This window comes from Larus michahellis, chromosome 1, assembly GCF_964199755.1.
Source record: "Larus michahellis chromosome 1, bLarMic1.1, whole genome shotgun sequence".
NCBI classification, from domain to species: Eukaryota; Metazoa; Chordata; class Aves; order Charadriiformes; family Laridae; genus Larus; species Larus michahellis.
In genome coordinates, this window is record NC_133896.1 from 181,494,966 (window position 1) to 181,516,389 (window position 21,424).

General features: G+C 36.8%; 1 protein-coding gene across 3 annotated transcripts in view; it reads left to right on the forward strand.

Moving 5' to 3' along the window:
• PCDH9 (protocadherin 9) overlaps positions 1-7,875 on the forward strand; it is a 706,477-nt gene extending 698,602 nt beyond the window's left edge. For all 3 annotated transcript variants that reach the window (XM_074564461.1, XM_074564468.1, XM_074564478.1), the window contains one exon: positions 1,568-7,875. In XM_074564461.1, coding sequence (XP_074420562.1) covers positions 1,568-1,941 — 374 coding nt within the window. In that variant the 3' untranslated portion in view covers positions 1,942-7,875. The remainder of the gene's footprint in view (positions 1-1,567) is intronic.
• Positions 7,876-21,424: the final 13,549 nt, after the last annotated feature.

Genomic DNA, 21,424 nt, shown 5'->3' on the forward strand with positions numbered 1-21,424 from the left:
TATTATGGTTTATTATATTCTGTCACGTCAACAGCATACTGTATATCCTCCAGATATTCAAAAAGAGGAACTATTCAAAGATAAGAAGATTAATTACATTTTAACATGTAGTAATATACCTGATTGCATTTTCTATATGTGTGTGTAAAAGCACTGGGTTGTTAATCTGTGGAATTTGCTACCATAAATTGTTATGTGTCAGTTAAAAAACCAACTAACCAAACAAAAAAAAAACTGAGAAAGAATAGCAATTTCCATGAAATTAATTGGGGTAATGTCAGTATTCAGAAAAATGTCTGTTTCTAGGGGTAATTTATTGTATATGCATGAAGTACAAGAGAATGAAATATTCTTTGGCATTGTAGCACTGTAATCTTTGTTAGTGTCCGCACTTATAATTTTGACTCTCAATTATATTATTAAAAATATACCCTTTTCTTTTTCTGATATACTACTGACATTTTTCTTCTGATTAGTACTGCTTTTTAAGACGCTTCATAACTTCACTATTCATGCCTACCTACTAAAGTTCTTTCTCAAAAATCAATCTATAATTTCCTTCCTGTCACTGCGCTGTTTAATCAAAGAAAAATGTCTCCTTAAATCTTCCAATGTCTAGAGCACTAGCCAGTTGAATTACTCTGAAGTCAAGAAAAAGCATCTCAAAATTCTTGCTCAGAATTACAATGCAGTTAGCAAAGAATCATGACAAAGCATAACATAGATATTGAGAAATATCTAACAAAGACACACAAAGTGATTTTCTCTGCCTTTTTCCTGGATTGCCCTTCCTCATACATCCATTCTGATCAGAGGAGCAAATTCAGCTATTTAGAAATGCAGTAAGACTGAGAGGAATTTAGAGCTGCCGAAGACATGGGTCTGCAGCTGGCCGGCTGTGTCCTCAGTAGTGTGTGAAAAATGATATGGATATTTAATATGCATAGTACTTCAGCAGACTTTATTTCTATCTCCCATGGTCTCATATTGCTTACTTACAAAGAATTATGAGAACAGTTCTTTATCAAGTGCAAGATTTACATGAGACACCTTTTTTTTTATTTACCCCTTGATTTTTATGGTTGTGTAGCAGCTATCCGGGATGTGTATAATGGTCAGAAGAATTACAGATTTTATTCTCTTTCCCATCGCAATGTTTTGAAGTGTTTCATGGCTTCATTCTAAAATCAACCTACTTGTTGAAAGTGTGCATCAGAGTTTTATGGGTAGATGTCTAGAACTATGCTCCAATCCAAGTTTGTAAAATAGTAGACATTAGAATAATCTTGCCTACAGATCTGTATACAGATCTGCCTACAGAACTGTATTTCCACTTTTTGAAACTACGTATGTAGCATATACAGAGAGTATATGCTCTACAAAGCAACTACTCTCTAACAGAATGAAAATGACTCTCAGATTTACCAGCACAATATTTTGTTGCAGGGTCATTGCTAATTTTCACATGAGGTATATGTTTAAATTTAATGCCAAATATCACAGTCTAATATGCTGTCTTTTTTTTCTCTCTCCCTCTTTCTTCTTTCTGTTTGTTTTTCTTCTACAGATGGGCCTCTTGGGCCACGAGGATTAGCTGAAGCTACAGAGATGTGTACTCAAGAATGCCTGGTTTTGGGTCACTCAGACAACTGTTGGATGCCTCCCAGCTTGGGCCCGTACCAACAGCCAAAGTCTCCTCTCTCCACCTTTGCACCTCAGAAAGAATGGGTTAAGAAGGACAAACTAGTTAATGGACACACATTGACCAGGACCTGGAAAGAAGATAGCAACAGAAACCAGTTCAGTGACCGAAAGCAGTATGGTTCCAGTGAAGGCCATTTCAACACTGGCAACCACATGACTGACATTCCTCTGGCCAACTTGAAGTCTTATAAACAGGCCTCAGGAGCTGTTGAGAGTCCAAAGGAGCACCAGCTATAAGAAATGGTTACTTTGGACCAATGACTTTAGCCTACTTAGACTTGCTAATACTGTGTGTGTGTCAGAGCTTTATGTACTGGGTAGACCTCTAGAACTATGCTTCACCTAGCAGAGATATGCATATCTTTATGTTAGCACCGTGGAAGGTATGATGTCCTGCAACATGAAAGAGTGTTTCTACTAGTTGTGTGGTTTTGTTAAATAGACATGATTAAAATCTGCAGAGATCTCTCCAGTTTGCAAATATCCTTTTTTGTTTGTTTGTTTGTTTTTTGACCCTGGACTGCTGCTATGAACAACAGAAGATGCATTTGGAGAGCGAGAGAGTGAGAGAGTTCAGTGGATTGCAATGATTGAAAAGCATATCCAGTTAGAAAATTGTGCTTTTGTTGTCATTGATCTATGCTGGGACTGTTGTACTTGAGATCACATTGCAAACAAAACAACTGAAACTGTAAACATTAAACCTATTGTGCTATTAACAATGTTAGTGGACACTTATAAGTCGATCAGTGTTCAAATACTTGTAAATAGAAACAATTATTACTTACAATTTTTGTGTACTTATAACATTCACTTGAAAAGATACTGTAGCATATATCTGTGCTTCACAGTTGCTTTTTACTTTCCTTCATTTGCTTCCTGTTGTTTTGCTTTTATTTTCAGTGATGGTGTTTCTGTGTTAGTAGTCTGTCTGACACACAATGTTCCAAGGAAATCAAAACTCTTGTGTTAAAAGTGAAAAAGGAGTGATGGGGTGGGAGGGAAGTTTGGTTGTAGAAAGAAAAAAAAAGATTTTTCTTTCTATGTAGTAGCAAATGATGCCATTTTTTTCTTTCTTTTTTTTTTTAATATTAAGAAATTAAAGGACTTGTGTAAGGGCTTAAAAATTTAGCAATTTTTATTTAAACTTCCATTATGTTTCATAAAATAGGGAAACTGCAAAACAAAAGAAGAATATTTAAATTCGTGGTGGTGGGTGAAAGGAAAAGCTGTTCATTTGGATTTCTTGATCAAATTAGCTGCAGTGTGTCATTTAACGAGTGATAGCTGACATTGATCTCAGCTGGAACATATGGAGGAAATTCTACAGGAGCAAAATACAATAATCATGTTTTTCCAATTGGGCAGGTGTGTGTCTATACCTAAGACAGTTTGTATTGCTGAAACAGCAGCATTTGTGTTGATCTTCATCTGCGTTAATGTTGTAGTAACACAGGTGTTTTTAGACCATAGCCACAGAATATTTAATGTGTTGTGCCTTCATGATGTAGCAGAGCATTCTCCTGGTAGGCTAGTTGGGGGAACTAAAGGGTTAAATCTCTAATTATTGCTGTTTAACTGTTTGTTATCATAGTTGGTCAATGCCTGGCAGGTACCAGTATCATGTCACCTCAGTCAAACCAGCAGAGTGACTCCTAATGTTAGTAAGATCTAAGTTGCACGCAGAGCAAATCCAAATTCATACATTTTTAGATGTTTTTTGTTAAGGCATGACAGATGATTTACACAAATAAATAGCATGCAAAAAAAAAAAAAGAAAAAAAAAGTCCTTACAGAAAAAAGCAAGTTACTTATGTCACAGTGAAACATCAGTCTTAAAGTAACAAATTTAGCTAATCTGAAGGTGATTTTATTCTTACCAAAAACACAAACTTTTTTTTTCTTTATTCTTTTGTATATAGCAGTTCAATTTTTTATTTTTTTTTTTAGTATTTTTTTCCCCCTCCACAGTATAAAAGGCATTAAAATGGGTTAGGGGTGCATTGCTTATTGCAGTACTTATGTCAGTTTGTGAGGGGTGTTTGATGACTTTGACAGAATAAATATCTAACCAGTTATCCTTGTTACTGCTTTGCCAGCTCAACGTTATTTAGTTATTCAGCTCTTGCAATAAATGTTCTGAATTCCTGATTGTGTTGTGTTAGTTCTTGGGCAGATGCCTAAGGGACTTTATTCCAGTTAATTTATCTTTCTTTCTGTTGTTGTTGGTTGGTTTGTTTCATTGTTTCATTCTGAATTTCCAGTTATTTTTCTAAGCATATCATGGTCCATTTGGTTCATATAGATATGTATAAGAACGGAATATACAACAAATAATAAATCCTGAGGGCTACATTCTGTCATTCCTATAGGAACTTATTCAAAAGGATTTATCTGAATTAGGTAAAGTGTTACTTACCCAGCTTAAAGGTGACAGAATCTAGCCCAGATTTGTTAGGCATACTTAAGCACATGTAATAAGCAACCTTGCATGAGTCTTTGTAATAGTACAGTGGTAGCATATAGAAAAAACAGCACTTACCACACCTCAGTCTTTCTTTTGAGAGAAAAGTAAAGTCATATCAAAATACGGTAAATACTTTCTTACGAGGAAAATTTGTGTGGTTATATAACCACTTTTGTTGCAGCACAGTTAAAAAAAAAAAAGAAAAAAGGAAAAAAGAAAAAAAAAAGCCCAGAAACCTTGAAAAAGATATATCAATTAAAGTAACCTATTTTTGAGGAAGCTGAGTTTTAATGCAGTGGTGCCCTGAGTTCTGTATTAAAACCAGAAATACAATAAGTAAGAATAAGTAAGAAATAATAATAATTAAGAAAACCCAAATAGCACCAACTATTTTAAATTATAAGTGCCTTTTTAAACAGAATATATTTGAAAAAAATTCTATGAAGGACAGGAATTAAATGATGTGACTATTGCTACAGAAAGAGAACTATATTCTATTCCAACTTTTAATACTGTGTGCTGCCATCAAACTGTGTAGGAGGAGCACAAAAAAGTATGATTTAAATTTCTGGCAGGTGAAAATATTCTCATTTCATTTTCTGAAATTTTATTTTGGGTAATTTTAGTTTATGAAGGCCTTACCCAACTTTGAAAGAATTATTAAAAAAAAAATTAAAAAAAAAGATAGGAAAGAAAGAAAGAAGAGAGGGAGGGAAAGAGAAGGAAAGAAAGAAATATCTGCAGCACAGAGAACTGTATCTTAACCCCATTTAAGACAAAGGAATGTTTCCCAGGGCTTTCCACAGAATCTGGATTTGGCCCTAAACATGTATTCAGCAAGTGTCTATTTATTCACAGCTGTTTGGTTTGCTCAATCAGTAGTACTGGTATTGCTGTCTAAAACTCAGAAATTAAGGAAAACAAAAAACCAAAGAATATTAAATCCTGACAGTGATTTGTGAATTCAGTGATGTGTCAGATGAAGAACTTAAAAAAAAAAAAATCAAAAATCCCACTGCACAGAATAAGAAGGCAGCTGAATATTGGTGACTATTCAAGCTTACTAGCTTTGAGGTTAAACATAAAATTATTGGTAAGCTGGCATGGTATGGATGCCTCTTTGGGCTTTTTTCCTTCAGCTAGGAACATTGGGTTCTGTTTATTTATTTCTTAATGCACGCATTTGAAGAACTGCTAAAAGTATAAACCAAAGGTTTCTTCAACAGTCCTTTATTTTTACTGTCACTGACCAAAGCCCTGTGTCCAAATAGAAAATGGAAAGCATACATGGATATAGTCATTTAGTCTTACTTAATCCTATGCCGTACCATCTCTTACTAAAGATAGAACAGTCAGGACCTCTTTCCCAAGGAACTGTCTGAAGGCAGACAAAGAAATACATGGACCAGAATTAAGGAGGATGCAGAAATATACATCAATTTTAACGAATAGGTATGAAGAAAATTATATTCACATTACTTGTTTAATGTGATTATTACTTGTTAGCAAGTTTTTAATAGGAATCATGATCAGGAAGAATTTTAAGGACTCGAGCATGGAGTAGACCAAACTCTAATGGAGAAACTCAGGAAGCTCTGGATACATAAGTAGCATAAAAGCGGGAAATGCATATCTGTGTGAGAAAACAGGAGGGATAAAGACTAATGTAGCTGACATGAGAAAACAGAGAAATAAGAAAAAGAGGATCACAACATCAATCAGGGGTTCAACCTTGGGATGTTTTGAACAGAGGGAGGCACTAGCAGCTTTAACAAAAGAGAAGGACAGGGTGAGAATCATGGGACCCAGCAATAGGTGATGTCATGGTATCGATGGGACTCACAACATGACAAAAGTCTTAGGGATAGGGTCTAATAGCCTTAGGCAGTAGCGTCTGATACCTCAAAATAGGTTACAAAAGCATATGAGAGCACAACAGTGGTGACTTACCCAGTTCAGACAGAAGAACTAGTAGCCTGTGATGACTGATTTCCTTATGGCCACAAAATATTTACCTTGATTCAGCTGATGAAACATTCTTATGGCATGTATCCTTGCCATAAGGTAAAATAAGCCTACAGCACACGTGCTCACATGTGACAATTCAGACAGCAAAAGCAACTGAGTACTTATGGCATTGTCTCTGAATGCTCAGTTCTTGCCTGTTTAACACACTCCTTCAGCAGAAATGTGTTCCCAAGCCTTAACTTTATTTAGTTTATATGCGTGCAGTCCTTGCTGCTGTGATGAAACACTTCAAAATGGAAACCAATTCTAGAGCAAAGCAAGGTATTTTAGTGTACAGAAAACATGATAGAATATCACCCAGAGGTGTGAATCAGCTCAATATATCATGGACAGTTAAGCTCTAACTCAATTAATATTAGTTTTATTAACTTTCACTGCTGGTCACCTTAGTGGACACATTCATCAAATGTAATTACGCCATAATGCAAAACTACCTTTGACTTTTCCACTTGTTCAAAAAAAAAAATCTCGGTAGATGCTTCCTTTTAAAATTACAACATATCCTTCTCTAAAATATAATACCTAATATAACACAGCTGCTTATATTATAATCTCCTTTTCTTGTGAGAAGCAGTTATATACTTTGTTTTCAACCAGTTGAGCATAGTGAGATTATAACATAAAGGGCCAGATTCTGATCCTTCGGCTTTTTTGAACCTCTTACAAAGAAAAATATCAGGACTCCTCCCATATTAGTACTTCAGTATGCAGCGGACTAGCAAATGTTTGAGAAGAAGGAAATTTGTAATTTCCAGAGTTTTAAAACACCATGTAGTTCATTTATAAACTTGAATTAATGCTAATGAATGCAGAATTAGAAGCTCTTTTTTTTTTTGACTGATATAGACACATCACTTCACTGGACACTAATAGAACTTATGTCCTGATATGTATCCTCATCCTGCCAAATACTGTGCAGCTCTTTTGAGACACTGAGTGCACCGTATTTCTTTAGAACACAGCAGTAAGCATACTCCTGTAGGAGAAGCTCAGCATTTCACAGGACTGAGTCCACAATGAGAAGAATATCACAGACACGCATATCATATGCTAAGTTTTGAAGCAAGAATGCTTTCTCTAACTGCAGCATCTCATGACTCTAACTACAGCTTTAAGTTTTTACTGCTACCTAATTGTACGATAGAAAAAGTATGTCTTTAACTACCAGAAAGGATCTCAAATTCTCACTGTATATTATGAAAAGGAAGAACTGAAAGAAAGTAATATCCCTCATTTTCAAAAATAAGTGTTTTTTGTTTTTGTTTTTACCACAGCCATTCTTAAATCCACCTGTTGTGCCTAGGTATTGCAACACATTCTAATATTGCATGGCATGTAAATAGATATCTTAATTACTCATAATGATATGATTATATACACATATATATATATAGATTATATATATATACTTAAATATTATCAATCACATAATTACTCAGTATTATTTAATGGAATTTTGGGACTATGGATTTTGTTGTTTGATGTACTTTAAACTGTATGAAGCAGCATATTCTTAAGACTACCCTCACCAATGCTTTTGATTATTTATTCATTAAATAAAGTGCTTTCTTTTGCTTGTTATAATCCTGTTTGTACAACCATGTGATAATGTTAAAATGGGTAAGTACTGTACGGGAATTATAACTGTTTATTTTATTGTCTAAATATATACCTATAACAAAATTTATTAGTGATCTGAGTTTTAAGAATGTGTCTTTTTATGTGTTTACTATCTCCTTGTACACAGTCCAATTTTAAAGGAAAGCTGAGATAACATTTCTTCATGCAACTCTGAATGACCCAATGGCATTTATATGTCTTTTTGCTTTTATTCACAATTGAAATTAGGATGATATCTGTACTTTAAATCAGCCATAATATAAATACATAATACAGTACTTAGGGCTTGCTTAGTGTAGCTGTCAGAAGCAAACCTTCATAAGCATTCTTCATTTCGCTGGTAAAGATATATTAAGTCTCAGATGGGGGAGAGGGAGAGAGTCTACACTCAGAGGATAGTATTTAGAACAGCTGATTTAACAGCTGTTTTGTAGAAAGGATCAACTAGAATGTTTGAGGAGCTCAAACACTGATGGTTGATAAAACCGGGAACTGTTGTTGGTAAGCCTTAGTTGCATCAAAGTAAATGGGAATTTTATTTCAAAAAGACAGCATTTCACCAGTATTTAAATGTGTATTTGCTCAAAGGAAACTCATCTTCTGCTTTCCTTTCACTCACTGCAATATTCCATAGAAAGATTCTTCCCTTCCCTTCCCTTCCCTTCCCTTCCCTTCCCTTCCCTTCCCTTCCCTTCCCTTCCATGACACCTTATTGCCTTGGATGTTTGCTGAAGAGGTAAGTCTGCAGTGCCATAAAATGGTAGACTGAACTTGAGGTAGTTGAGAGTTCCTACTGCCTACCCAAATTGGATGGTTCTTTTAAGTTCCTTGGGCACTATATCCACCAGCCATTTCCTAAGGCATCCTCCTACAATTTGCTTTTTCTTTCTTCACTTGAAAACCCGCCTGTACTCCTCAAAGATTTCAACGTTAAGCTGATTTCTGTTACTATGTTATATTTACCTGTACCACAACCTTCCCAAGGTATAGAGAGGTATTTTCTGTTTCTTTTCAAATAGGGAATTGAGAGTTGGATCTGTGTGGTGTTGCAGCTATGCAGACATTTTTGACATCTTGTAACATGGGTGCTCATGGAAAAGGCAGCTGTTGACCTCATTGCTTTCACAACGGAGAACAGGAGAGCGTAGCAGCAAGATGGGAAAAGGAGGAGATAGCAGAAGGCTGCATGTGTTAGAGAAGAAGTAAACTATGACAGCTTGAATTTGATGAAGAAAATATTTAAGGCCCTTAAAAATGTGTTCTAAGTCTTCATATCTCTGTAACACCGTAAAAAATGATCCTCCTATCTGTATAGGTTTGTGTACGTAGCACACTTTTAACACTATTTTCTTGTTCAAAAGGGGTATCCAGAATTATGGCAAGGCTGTACCATTCTTCTGCTGAATTTCTTCCATTTGGTATACACGTTCCTTTTAAGAAATGCTACTTTTTTTTGAGACATTGCTCTTCTGCCTGCCATATGTATATAGAGACCAGAAGCAATACCACGTGACTTCAGTAACTGAGCAGTGAGTTTGACTACTGAATTTTTAATATCAAATGCTTATAAAATCATTAACTATAGATAGCTTGCAAATAATCCATAGGCACAAATGAATAAGAAATTGTCTGTTACCAATTTGCAAAGAGAAAAAAAAGAAAAGGCACTACACAAAGGATTACACTCCTGATAAACAATTCAGACACTTCTACCCCCTACACCCCTGCAAAAGGGCACAGACGATAAAGATACAGGTTTAATACTGTAAAGTCATCGGTGAATTTCTTTTCATATGCAACATTCTGCAAGTTCCGGGTTGTGCAGATGTTTGTGTTTTCATCTGATATTAAATTAATTCATTGTTACATTAAAGAACTTCAGTCATATAAAACCAAAAATCCAATATCACATTAATAGAAATTCTGTTGCAAGAGACTATTCAATCATTATATAACAAGCACTATATCCTTCTTCCTACTGGGTAAGGAGATCCTTAAAGAGAGTATTCTTCAGGTTTATATATGTTACTTTGTAATTCCTAGAATGTAAGTTTATAGTTTGTTTTCTTTTGGGAGGATAAAGTTTGAATTCTTTTTACAGTTTTTGTACTTTTGATTTTATTTTGCTTTTTTTTTAGAATTTTTTTCCAGAGTGTTATCTACCACAGGGAATGGCATAGGCCTGTGCTTTTACTGCATGATCTTGTACTCCTAGGACACTTAAGCTATCTTCAATAGGAAGTTGCTTCTACATTATTGATAAAGACCATGCATAATTACTGTCCACCATGTGGTGTTAAGCCCCCAAGAGAAAAACGAAAAGGAAAAGAAAGCAGCCACATAAAGACAATTGTTTTATTCACACACACAAAAAAACCCTGTACTGTGTTATGAAAGCAGAATTTACAATGGTCTATTAATTCAGCGATCACTACCTACTTACTGGTGCTGACTGATTCAGCAACACACCATTTGTTTCCTTCTTTAGGAACAACGCCGAATGAAATCATGAACAGTTGTGCTTCATGAAGGGTCTAAACGTCATTCTGAAAATGACTTGAAACATGAGAAGCCTCTGGATATATGGATTTGGGGGGAATACAATCTTAGGTAGGTCTCTGGCTCCTTAGTTTTAGGTGCATTGTAGAACAACCTTTTAAAATAAACTCAAGTTCCCTAACATGTAAACAACTGTGTTTGAAGATCTCCAAAAAGAAACCTTCTATTCCCAAGTTTAGACACACTAGCTCTCTGCTTTATGGAGAATCAGGGTGCAGAACCTGTTCCAAACTTTGCAGCTGACAGCTGTCTCAGGATACTTTACGATGTCAAATTACCCACCACTAATATTGAAAACCTGGAAACCTATAAGCAGAACAACAGTGAAAAAGAGATTGAAGCTAATACGTGCACCCTCTGGTTAAACAAAAACAAAAAAAAAAAGAAAAAAGAAAGCAAACAAACTTTGCAGAAGGATGAGGGAAAGATACATTCGAGATTTTTAAATGTTTGTTGTTTTTTTTTTTCTTTGTAAAACATGTGGCTGCAGGGAAGTGTATTGCTAATATTCATTTTCTTTGGATGCCTTACCATATATAGTTCAATTACCATGCTAAAGGCTGAACTCAATAAACTTACAAGCAATAATTCTACACAAATATGCATTCAGTTAATATATGGTTCTTGGATGGGAAGTACATAGAAATTTAGTTTCTCCGCATTTTTAGAATATCAAATGCATGATTACTATTTATAATAAGCTTGCAGTCACAGACTCTGTAATTCTTTAGTCCTGAACAATTGCATAATTACTAATTCAACTACATTAGCATTGGGAGTAGACGTGGAAGGTTTCAAAAGGGATACTACTGATTTAATGAGGTCTCAGTCTGTACATTTCCAAAATTATAGAAATTTAGTTTAACACCCATTGATGCTTTTGGGTATTTGAACCAATACATCAACCAACTGCCAATGAAAAGAAGCATTAAAAAATGAAAACAAACAGAAGAGAGAATTAAATTGCATTTTTCACATTATGCAGCTACCAAAATATTATTTTCTGACTAGTTTCCAACAGTGCGTCTAGATTTACTATGGACTTGTTGCTGCTCAATCTATTGAATACCTAAAGCTGCCATTTATGACAGTGTTTTTGTATTTTGAATGTTTATGGCATTATGATTATGCTAGAATAAACATGACAATAGGCCATGGACACAGAGGAGCTATTCTGAATTCATTGCCCTTCTCTTGCATTTGCAACCTCTTTTTTTTGTGTCATAGACGGCAGCTGATCGGATCCTGAGGTTGTGGAGCTGGTATTTTTCCAAAAGTAAATAGTTGACAGCTCTGCCTAGAGTGGAATTTGTAAAATTTGTGAAACCACATTTTTTCTTGAAGGTGTCTTTATTCTGCAAAGGTCCCTGTATTAGAAAGTCCCTTTGATTTCAGTGGGAGATGGATTAGCTCAAGCAGCAGTTTTCATGTCAGCGGTCATTGCACCAAATAAGGATGAAAGGATATGTCAATCAGAGACATCGTAAAATTCTTAAACTCATATGGCCCCAAGTAATCCTGCTGTGTAGCCGACAATTACTTTACGTAGAGGAGTAAAGGGGAACAACGATCTTAACATAGAAACATTCAGACTGCCTGAATTATAGCATGTAGTTACAGATCTGCCTCACAGCACCCAGCTGTATGTCAGCACTAGCTCCTCCCATCGGCACTAAAATTAATAGTTGCCCTCCATCAGTTTCAATGTTTTTTTAGTGTTCACAGAGTAGGCTCTGCACATGTTCTTAACTTCCTCATACATCTCTGTCCAGCAAGCTGCTCATGGACTTAGACAAATGCTGTCTTCATGGATATGTTCACTGGCTTAAATCAATAAGATTCTTATCCTCAAAACAGAACACCTGAGCCTGAATTGTGGAGAATGGTAAGAGCTAAATCACAACATTTGCCTTCCAGCCAACAGACATTCTGATCAATCTAAGCACTATGAACTGAGAAGGAGTGTCTTCAGCTTGCTGTTTAGACCTGTCTAGGAACAAGCACAGGTAATATGGGAGGCAGGAACCACCTACAACTTTCTTTAGCATTGCCTAGAAATGTTATGTTATATTAGTCCTGAAATTGTAAGCCTACAGTGGGCTATTTGTTACACGAGCTCCTACTACAGAGGGCTGTAGTGTAGGTGGCAATGTGTCACATGTGGGAGACCTTCCGTGATGTCTCCTAGCTCACCCTTGAGCATCAACACAGCCATGCCAGAGGGGCATCTCTACACTCCCACTACTGATGGGCCTCTCAGCACCTCCACTGCAACTACTGAGGGCAACCGGTCCCTTTGGACATCCTGGGAAAGTCCTATAATCACTATCAAAAAGCTAGGATGAACATAGGCAGATTGACATGCCTTCTTCAAGCCGGAGCACTCTCGTTCCATGAGGAGTGTATATACTGCCACTGGAGGTTGAAAAAAACCCCAACAGTAGAATCATAGAATCATAGAATGGTTTGGGTTGGAAGGGACCTTAAAGATCATCTTGTTTCAAGCCCCCCTGCCATGGGCAATGACACCTTCCACTAGACCAGGTTTTTCAAAGCCCCATCCAGCCTGGTCTTGAACACTTCCAGGGATGAAGCATCCACAACTTCTCTGGGCAACCTGTTCCTGTGTCTCGCCACCCCCACAGTAAAGAATTTCTTCCTAATATCTAAATTAGATCTCCCCTCTTTCAGTTTAAAACCATTACCCCTCGTCCTATCACTACACTCCCTGATAAAGAATCCCTCCCCATCTCTGCCCCGCCCCTGCCCCTTAAAGGCCCCCTTTAAGTACTGGAAGGGTTTACCTGAGAGAACTCTTCAGATGTGAAATGCGTTCCTTTACCATCTTTAATTTCTGCTGATGTATGAAATAAACACATTTTTCTTTTGATATGATCTGCCTGATTGTTCCCAGTCTTATTCTAGTAGCAATGGATGTCAATGTTCTTGTGTAGTCTCTCACTGTTCCTACCTACCTTTGCTCTTCTGCAAAATTTAAGATATCCAGGGTGAGTGACACATTTTAGCAAATCATAAACCCTCCCTAATCCTGCAGGACCTCCTTCTATCTGAATCTTTGTAACATTGGTGGGAAGGCCACTCCATTTCCTCCTTTAGACCCTGAAGCAACCCAGATTGCCCATGAATTCAAAGCTTTGCACAGCAAAGTACATCCCAAAGATGGCATTGACTTGCTTCAAGACTTGCTGAAGATTACCTTTACATCGGTGCAGGCAGTACCTCCATATTTTGAGGGATAAATCATGCTTTTCAAGGGTGTCACAGGTTGTACGCTTGTAGATAATTATGCAGAGAAGCTGCTTTCATTAAGTGTGAGAGTTCTTGAAAGGAGCAAGAAGCCAGAATAGCATGGGATGGTTTTGACTGTCTATAAAGAGAGGGAAAGAGAAAAAGGAAAGAGAAAAGAAAAATGTTATACTTGATGTTTGTGCTTGCTGTAGCCAAGATCAGCATGGATATCTTCTTAGGGAATGTGTCCCTATGATGTCTGAGACTATTATGCGTGACACAGGAGATGTAGTACTAGACCCTGTAAATGTTGATGCAGGTGTTATTACTCTTCCCCCAAAAAAGTGGGGAAGAGTAGGGAAATAACTCCAAAGAAGAAGGAATATGCAGTCCTGTTCTGGGCTCAGACTCATGGAGCAGATGGACTGCTGCGTATACGCTTGTCCTGGTTCCGGCGGGGATAGGGTTAATTTTTCCTGGTATTCCCTGCCATGTGAGCCACGCCCACCCTGAGCTGCCGGGGGAGGGGGCAGGAAGTTGCTGCTTAAAAGCGGGCTGGGGCGTCCCGGGTCCGGCTGGCGAGCGGCGGGGAGCGGCGGTTCTGTAATCGCGTTTGTATATTCCCCTATCCGTGTTGTTGTTGTTTGCTTGTTCCCTTTGCTGTCCTGTTAAACTGCCTTTGTCCCAACCCAAGAGTCTTGCCTTTTCTTACGATTCTTCCTCTATTAGGAAAGCGCGAGCGAGCAGCACGTTGTTCTTTGTTGCCGTCTGAGGCTAAACCACGACAACGCTGTAGGTAAAGCTCTTCCCCAGAACACTAGGAAGTTCCTTGGTGATCCAGCAATGCAGCCTCACTGGAAGGAGCTAGAATTATTACAGTAGTGCTAATTCAAGTTTAGAAGGGAGGTGGTAATATGCTGGAAGGCATTCACTTACAGAAGTCCTTCTTGACTTCAACACTCAAAACTCATGAGTTCCACTGGAGTGTGAGGAGGCCAGGATGTCTTGAAAGCAACAATGTTCCATGGTGATGAACATTCTGGTGTACTTAGATCACCACTTTTTTAACCTCTCTGAACTGTAACTTAACTCTTCTTCCTTGTCCATAAGCAGCACCTCCTAATTTCTTTGTCCAAACTTTTCCCTGTCTGACCGTAGATCCACATACAAGTTCCTGTCTAACTAATCACATTAGCCTTGTATTGCTAGACTCAACCCCAAATTTCCATTAAAACCTGACATTATCTGTTATCTATAAGCAGTCTTCATCTAGTCTCTGTCTCTTCTGTGTCAGTCATTTCCACTTCCCCCCAAAACCATGTTCTGCTTGTTAAGGTCCTTAAAATATCACTGTAATTCAGATATCAGGATAGGCATGCAGACTGAGTAACAACAGAACCTGGGTGTCTCCCCAAAGGCTTTATTTTGGACAGTCTTGATTGGTACTAACAGTCCAGGCAAAGCCGAAGTAATCAGTATGTAGCCAGTGAGAGCATATTATGAATACATCTAGAAGTGGGATGTTAATTGTAATATGTGTGAGAAGGCTGAATTGCAGATGTCGTTTTCTGAATCTTGGTGTCTAACTGCAGATGCCTTCTGACTGTAGATATTTTGTGTGTCTGTGTGTGTGTGTGCACGTGAAAGTGGAGAAGAAGCAATTGTTATAACTGATGAGTACTAGGACAACTACGATCGTGAAGAAGATCTACTTCCAGTCAGATGAGACACACCAATTGTGACCATTATTTTGAAAGAAAAATAAGATGGAATTTTTCTTTTATTTATTTTTTTTATTATTTAGTCATGGGACTAATGATTTCCCCATATGTTTCCCAAACTCTGATAATTAATTTCACAATGAGAATTTCAAAGCCAAAATGTAAAAATAAATAAATAAATGAATAGCATATAGTGAAAAGAATATATATTCATTCCTATACCGGCTAATTTGAGCTGAAGATTTTTTAAATGCCATAGAAACTTTTTATTTTAGTTGTCAGATTGAAGAGTTTTATTGTAAATCCAGAATGCAATTGAGGGCATACATAAGCATATAATTTAGTTCCATGAATTCAGAGATATTGAAAGCTTTTTCTATCATCACTTAGAAATCCAAATAATTTAGTGAACTAATTCATTAGTCTGACTATTTAAAAATAAATTTGAAACTGTTTTTATTAATTAATTGAGGCTTTGAAATTAGTATCTAAACATTTAAATTCTGTTGCTTCAACTGCAGTTAACACAGACACTTAAGACTGACTTTCTCATCAACTTAAGTGCAAGACAATGCCTACGAGGTGGTTTTCACAAAAGAATCCCTTCTCCGACATTTACCAAATTCTTTTTGTTACATAATCCTTCGTGAGCGAAGAGAATATCTGTCATCATATTGTCCTGAAATGTTGTAAGGGGTGGAAAAGAAAAAAGAACAACACAAAACCCAAACCAAACACAGTGCATTGCTGGGATGTCTTTTTCCCATTGGTTTCATGTGTAGTCCTAAGGGTTGCTGTTGATTTTTTTTTTCCTTTGATGCCTCCTTTCTTTACTATGGATGCAATACTTCTGCTCAGAGGCACAGGATCACAAGCATCAGAAATGCCTCTGACTTGCCAAGTTCAGAGTTGCACTGTGCACCCATAGGGAAACCAGATCCAGCCATATTAGCCTCCCCCACCTGCACTCTGTAAGAAAACCAAACACAGAGGTTAGCAGGGAACAATAACAACCTTTTAACTGGAGACCTCTGTCCTTGACAATGGGTTAGCAAGACCATGCATGCTTCTGCTAGTAAGTTTAGATTCAACTGAGTCTCTTCAACACGAACTGTGGTGTACCAATCCTACCTGTCTGCTGTCTTAGCAATTTTTATTACTTCAAGTTGTATTTCAGTGTATCCTTGAAGTGGTTCATCTGTCTGTCCTGGCTACATGCTGCTTCTTCAAGTCCACAGCACACCAGCTGCTGCAGGATGCTGGTGTCTTCTATTCTAGATGTGTGACCAGCCCAGTGCAGCTGTTCTTTGATGATCATGGCTACAGTCCCTGGAACATAGCTCTACTCTGAACTTTCTTATTGCAAATTTTATCCTGCCATCTGATGCACAATATGGTCCACAGATGGTGCAGATGACATTTGTCTAGGAGTCATATATGTCGTCACTAGTCCATGTCTTCAAACCATTCAGCAAATTGGATAACAGTGGTGCTTTATAGACACTTAATGTGATCCAACATTTAACATGGAGCTGCTATTTGACCTCAGAGTAACCTGCATCCTGAATCTCATGATGCAGTACAAAAAGTTGTATTTTTTTCTTGGACTTTATAGAAGAAAAAGAAAATAGTAGAAGAATGAGGGGAAGGGAATATTACTGTTTTCTTTTGAAGGTTTGTTTGGGACTTTTTTAGTCTGGTTTCCATTGTTTAAAATAGCAAGTATTCCACTTACCTACTTCACATATCTGTTAAGAGTCAGCACTTAACAGGTACAGTGCACTTGTGATTCTTATTTATTGCTATAAACTGGTGAGTGCTTCATGCAAGGGACAGACTTTGATCACAGCAGGCAGCAGGGAGTTAAATGTCTTATGAATTTGAGCGTATAGATAAACAAGTAGGCTGGCACTGACAGAGGACATCTGCTTATATGTAACGAATGCTATACATAGATATATAAGGTATATAGAGCTTATCTCTCATGTTCATATTGTTCAGGACAATCAAAAAAAGGAAAATTTTAAAACAAACAAACAAAAACCCCACCACACCTGCTAGTTTATTGGATTTTCCCTCTTTGCTATGTCAATGGAGAAAACTTATAAGGGGAATGTTCCCTCTCAACAGCTGCCTGCCTTACATTTCCTTACCTTCAAGGAAAGGGCAACCAGTAAAAGCTCAAGATTGCATGGGACTAAGCTTCAAAACCTTTATTTCATTTTCACTGTCTGGCTTTAAGATCACATATGTGGTTAGTCCTCTGCTAGCCAGGTGGATGAAGAGCAGCTACTTCTGCAGTGAACCGCAGTACTGCAGTGAGCTTTTTTTGTGGACCCAGCATCCTGAAAAAAAGGGAGAAAAAAAGGCTGGAAATTCTGTCCCTGCCTTTCTATTACCTGCTGGAAGGAAAGGTTAAATATTATTTATGGATTATGGAATTTCTCCTTTTTTTATTTTTTTTCTTGTGAGAGAGAGTAAAAGAGAGCTCCTAACTTCAAATTGCGGTATATTAATTCATTACTGATATAGAGGGTACCTTTTTCCTTCAGATCTGTTACAAACTGTACAGTGCTAGGCTTAAAATTTCTCATACGGAAAATTTCTTCTGGGTAGCTGTGTTGTCTTTTTCTGGGCTACTTTTTTTTCTTTTTTTTTTCATGGCTATAATCTATATGACTGTGGATGATGAGAGTTTACTGATGTTTTAGGTGATGGCACTGTTAAGTCACGTACTGCCTCCATAGTACTTATTGTTTTGCAGTATTTTTTCTTCCTTTTTAAGGTTTCTTTCTTTTAAAAAAGAATTCTAAATTGCAAACTGAACATATGTTTCCAGTGAGCTTCCCAGGTGTTTAGCCTCTGTGACTACAGTTAATTTAGAACCCAGAAACACATAAGAGTAATTCAACTCCAATTATTCCTTATGATGTGTTTTGCCTATAACATACCTTATCTTTTATTCACTAAATCTCCTCCTCATTTCTCTAAACTTATTAGCTCCCGTTGAAGTCCCTGTCTTTTGTATTCTTCTCTGAGGATGTAAGCATACAACACAATGTATTTTACTAGGTTTCTATTGTTTTTCATACTTGGCTAGTTCCTTTGAACAGTAATATATTGCTTCCAGTTCTTCTCTTGAATATGACTATACCATAGTCTTAACAGTATGTATGCGTCCTCAGATGTGGGCATCAGACTATTTACCATCTTGTCTGGACTAGTAAATAATGCTAGTGCTAATAATGCCCAGTGTAAGCCTATTTCCAGCCTGAAAATGGATCATTCTTCCCTCTCAGAGGTTTTATCTCATAAACAGCATATTATCCACAATAGCTTTTAATCCTCACCCTAATCATGTCTCCCTAAAGGCTTCATAGAAAGTTCACAAAATGGTGTCTTGAAACTCTGAAGGAAGTATATGTACTAGTTTGTCTTTATTATTTTGTTGGTATGGATAGAAACATTTAACTCACTTTGTACTCTCTGCAAAATTTAAAGTGAGTTGACAGAAGAAAAGAAAGAACAAAGTGCTTCCTAAAAAATAAAATAAATCATTAACTGCTTACTCCAGCAGAGACCACATTGACTTTCAGTCTTGTTTTCCTTTTGTGACTACACAAACAAAATTAAGTTCTATTCTCTCTATCCTACTCTCCATTAAATATTGCTATTATACAGTGGTGAGTCTGTTTCTCATAAGTAATGAATAAAAGTGTTTGTAAATAACATTTCCCTTCCTTTCCTCTCCGTTCTCCTAGGACCAAAACCAGCAGTGAGTGAAAGGACTTCCAAATACAAATATTTGAAACTAATTGAAACCCTTCCTCTAAGTATGCAACAAGTCTGTTTTTCTCCCTAAGGATTTATTAATTTTAAATTTCTCTGTATATACTTGTTTGTTTCTGCTTTCAAAATATCCTCAGAGGACGTGCCAGAAATTTACAGCACAAATCGAACGTGCTGCAGGGGAACTGCACTGTTAACTGCAGAATATCACAGGTCATCTACATTGGTTTAACAAATACACTTTTTTTGCTTGATCTGTGCCAAGAAAAAGACAGAGCTTAATCACTTAATGGCATGTCTGTGTAGACATAAGAAAAAGTCTAGCTGATACTGCTTTAGGGTATTACGATTGCCTCTGCTCTCCAAAATTCTTTAAGTGCTATTTTCTAAGCTTTTGTTTTAGAGCAAGGATTAAGTATTCACAGTTAAAATACAGCATAGGTATTCAAAAGTCATAGTCACTGCAGTACTATAACTCAGCTATGTCACAAATTCCTATTAATTTGTTGCTAGTTATCTTGTTAATATTACAATAAACTAAATATAGATGGATTGTGCATATTTTTCAAATTATATAAACTTCAGATATCAAGTCTAATAGTTTATCCAGAAACCAAGAAAAATTGCGCTCTTAGAAAATGAAAGAGTGGTTTCATGAGGAAGGACAACACTGAAGCCTAATCCTTCTTCCCTAAGCCTTCTTCCTATATCCCCTATGACAGACCTATGGAAAAAAGACAGCACATCTGGAACTAAACTTTTGCTGACTGACTAGGCAATAGACTTGATGGATCAGCCACACTAAGTGATGAGAGGTTCCTTGCCTCAGAGAGGGAAGGAACACCTACAGTTTAAATGAGCTGAAATTGTGTTTACTTGCATTTGAATATTTAATGTATTTTACATATCTCAACAGACTTTTTGAGTGGAGTGAAGATGGGCTTTTCTCCCCATCATCACATTTTAACATTAAGATTTTCAGAGAAGGCAGATACTCCATGCATTTAAAGAACTTTCAAGGCTTAGACAATTCAAATGAGAAAAATTTCATATGTCTCATTCAGTCACTTTGCCAATTCTTTCATTGCCTGAAGATGATAAAAATCCTGACTCATTTGAGTTTCATTTCTAAGGTAGTTTTTAAAAGTATGATGATAGATTACTTTCACTGCTTGGTGTTTGTAGAGGTTTACTGATATGATTTGTGTCTTGTTTGGTAAGAGTGCTGCATGTTTATGTTTATTGACAATTCAGATAATCTTCTAATGTTTGGGTTTTTTGTTTTTTTTTCCTTGTTTGATGAATATTTACCAGTAACTTAAGGTTTCTCTGGGGCTTTTGTTGTGGTAGTTTGTTAATCTTCATCCTACTGGGAGAGAATTTCAAAATGACTTGAGGTTTTTTTGCCATGTTAGGTTTTTTACAAGTGGTTGGGTTATTTTCTTGGGGTCTTTTTTGTTGGTTTTTTTTTTTTGTTTGTTTGTTTTTTTGCCTTTTTTTTTTTTCAGTACCAGATAAATTTTTTAACACTTTCACCTCTAAAAAGCCTGTTGCTCTGGTTTTAACCTTCTGCTCTTTTGGAAAGAAGACAATTCACATAAACAAAAATTGCATAGCTAAAAAGCCAAATACCAGTTTATTTTTACTATGATGTAAATCCATTACTTTTTATAATTTTTGAGAGAAAAATCACAGGGAAGATCCATTACAAATAAGAGGCAAGTGTTTATTAGGGTGACTATTACTTGCTCTGACTGATAGGAAATGCATAATGCCTATAGATTTTAATGTAAAAAGAGTGCAATTTAGGAAATGCTGTTGCTGAAATAAACTGTTCACAGATTCAAGAAAGGCATGAAACATTTTATTTCATAGAAAAATAGAATCGTAGAATACCAGGTTAGAAGGGACCTCAAGGATCATCTGGTGCAACCTTTCTTGGAAAAAGCACAGTCTAAACAAGACGGTCCAGCACCCTGTCCAGATGAATCTTAAAAGTGCCCAATGATGGGGAATCCACCACTTCCCTGGGGAGATTATTCCAATGACTGCTTATTCTCTTTGTGAAAAATGCTCCTCTTGTGTCCAATTGGAATGTCCCCAGCAGCAACTTGTACCTACTAGCCCTTGTCTTTTCCACATGACTCCTTGTAAAAAGGGAGTTTCCATGTTCTTGGAAGGTACCCTTGAAATAAGGGTGGTAAGGTCTCCCCTAAGCCTTCTTTCCTCAAGGCTGAACAAGTGCTGTTTTCTCAGACTTTTCTCATAGGGCAGGCTTCCCAGTCCT